The 647-nt window shown below is 43.9% G+C and overlaps 1 protein-coding gene across 1 annotated transcript in view; it reads left to right on the forward strand.

Annotated features, from left to right (window-relative positions):
• parp12b (poly (ADP-ribose) polymerase family, member 12b) overlaps positions 1-647 on the forward strand; it is a gene marked incomplete at its 5' end in the record, with an annotated part of 6060 nt that continues 5413 nt past the window's right edge. The window contains 1 exon segment of the mRNA XM_035675370.1: positions 1-122. Coding sequence (XP_035531263.1) covers positions 1-122 — 122 coding nt within the window.

The following is a 647-nucleotide window of genomic DNA, read 5'->3' on the forward strand; positions in this document are numbered from 1 at the left end:
GAGTGCACCGGGTCCGGCCGGGAGGGGGGCACCGGGTCCGGTCCGGAAGGGGGCGGGGACTGCCAGCAGCTTCATCTCTGCAAGTTCTTCATCTACGGAAACTGCAGGTTCGGGAAGGGCAGGTGAGCCGCGCGCTCAGGTGTGTGAGGGTTGTCTCTCTCCACCTGCTCGTTAAAACCCGGATTTTATTTATTGATTTGTTTACATTCTCCTCCGGGCTTCCGTAGCTGTGAAACAGCAGCAGTGAGACCGGACTATATAACGGGATCCCTCCGCCGCGGACGGATCACACAACACTGGAAACAACAAAGTGAAGCTGCTGATTATTGATTGATTATTGATTATCTCTGATCAATAACTAAAATCAAACATTTGTTAAAGTCCTAAAACATCCAGGGTGATGACATCACGACGCACACTGACGTCATTGAACAGCTGATTTGATTTCCAGAGAAATGAAACTTAGAAACAAAACAGAAACTCCCGTTTTCACCTGAATGTTTACAGCATTTAAAATTATCGATTACCGATTATTCCTGATAAATGAAACTGATAATCAATATTTAGAACCGATGTGATATGAGAATATATTTAAGTTCTGTTTGTAAGAACAGCTATTATGAACAGATTCACATTATTAATACAAA

The sequence above is a fragment of the Morone saxatilis genome, unplaced genomic scaffold (assembly GCF_004916995.1).
Source record: "Morone saxatilis isolate NCDOM2014 unplaced genomic scaffold, NCSU_SB_2.0 Contig10, whole genome shotgun sequence".
Lineage (NCBI taxonomy): Eukaryota > Metazoa > Chordata > Actinopteri > Moronidae > Morone > Morone saxatilis.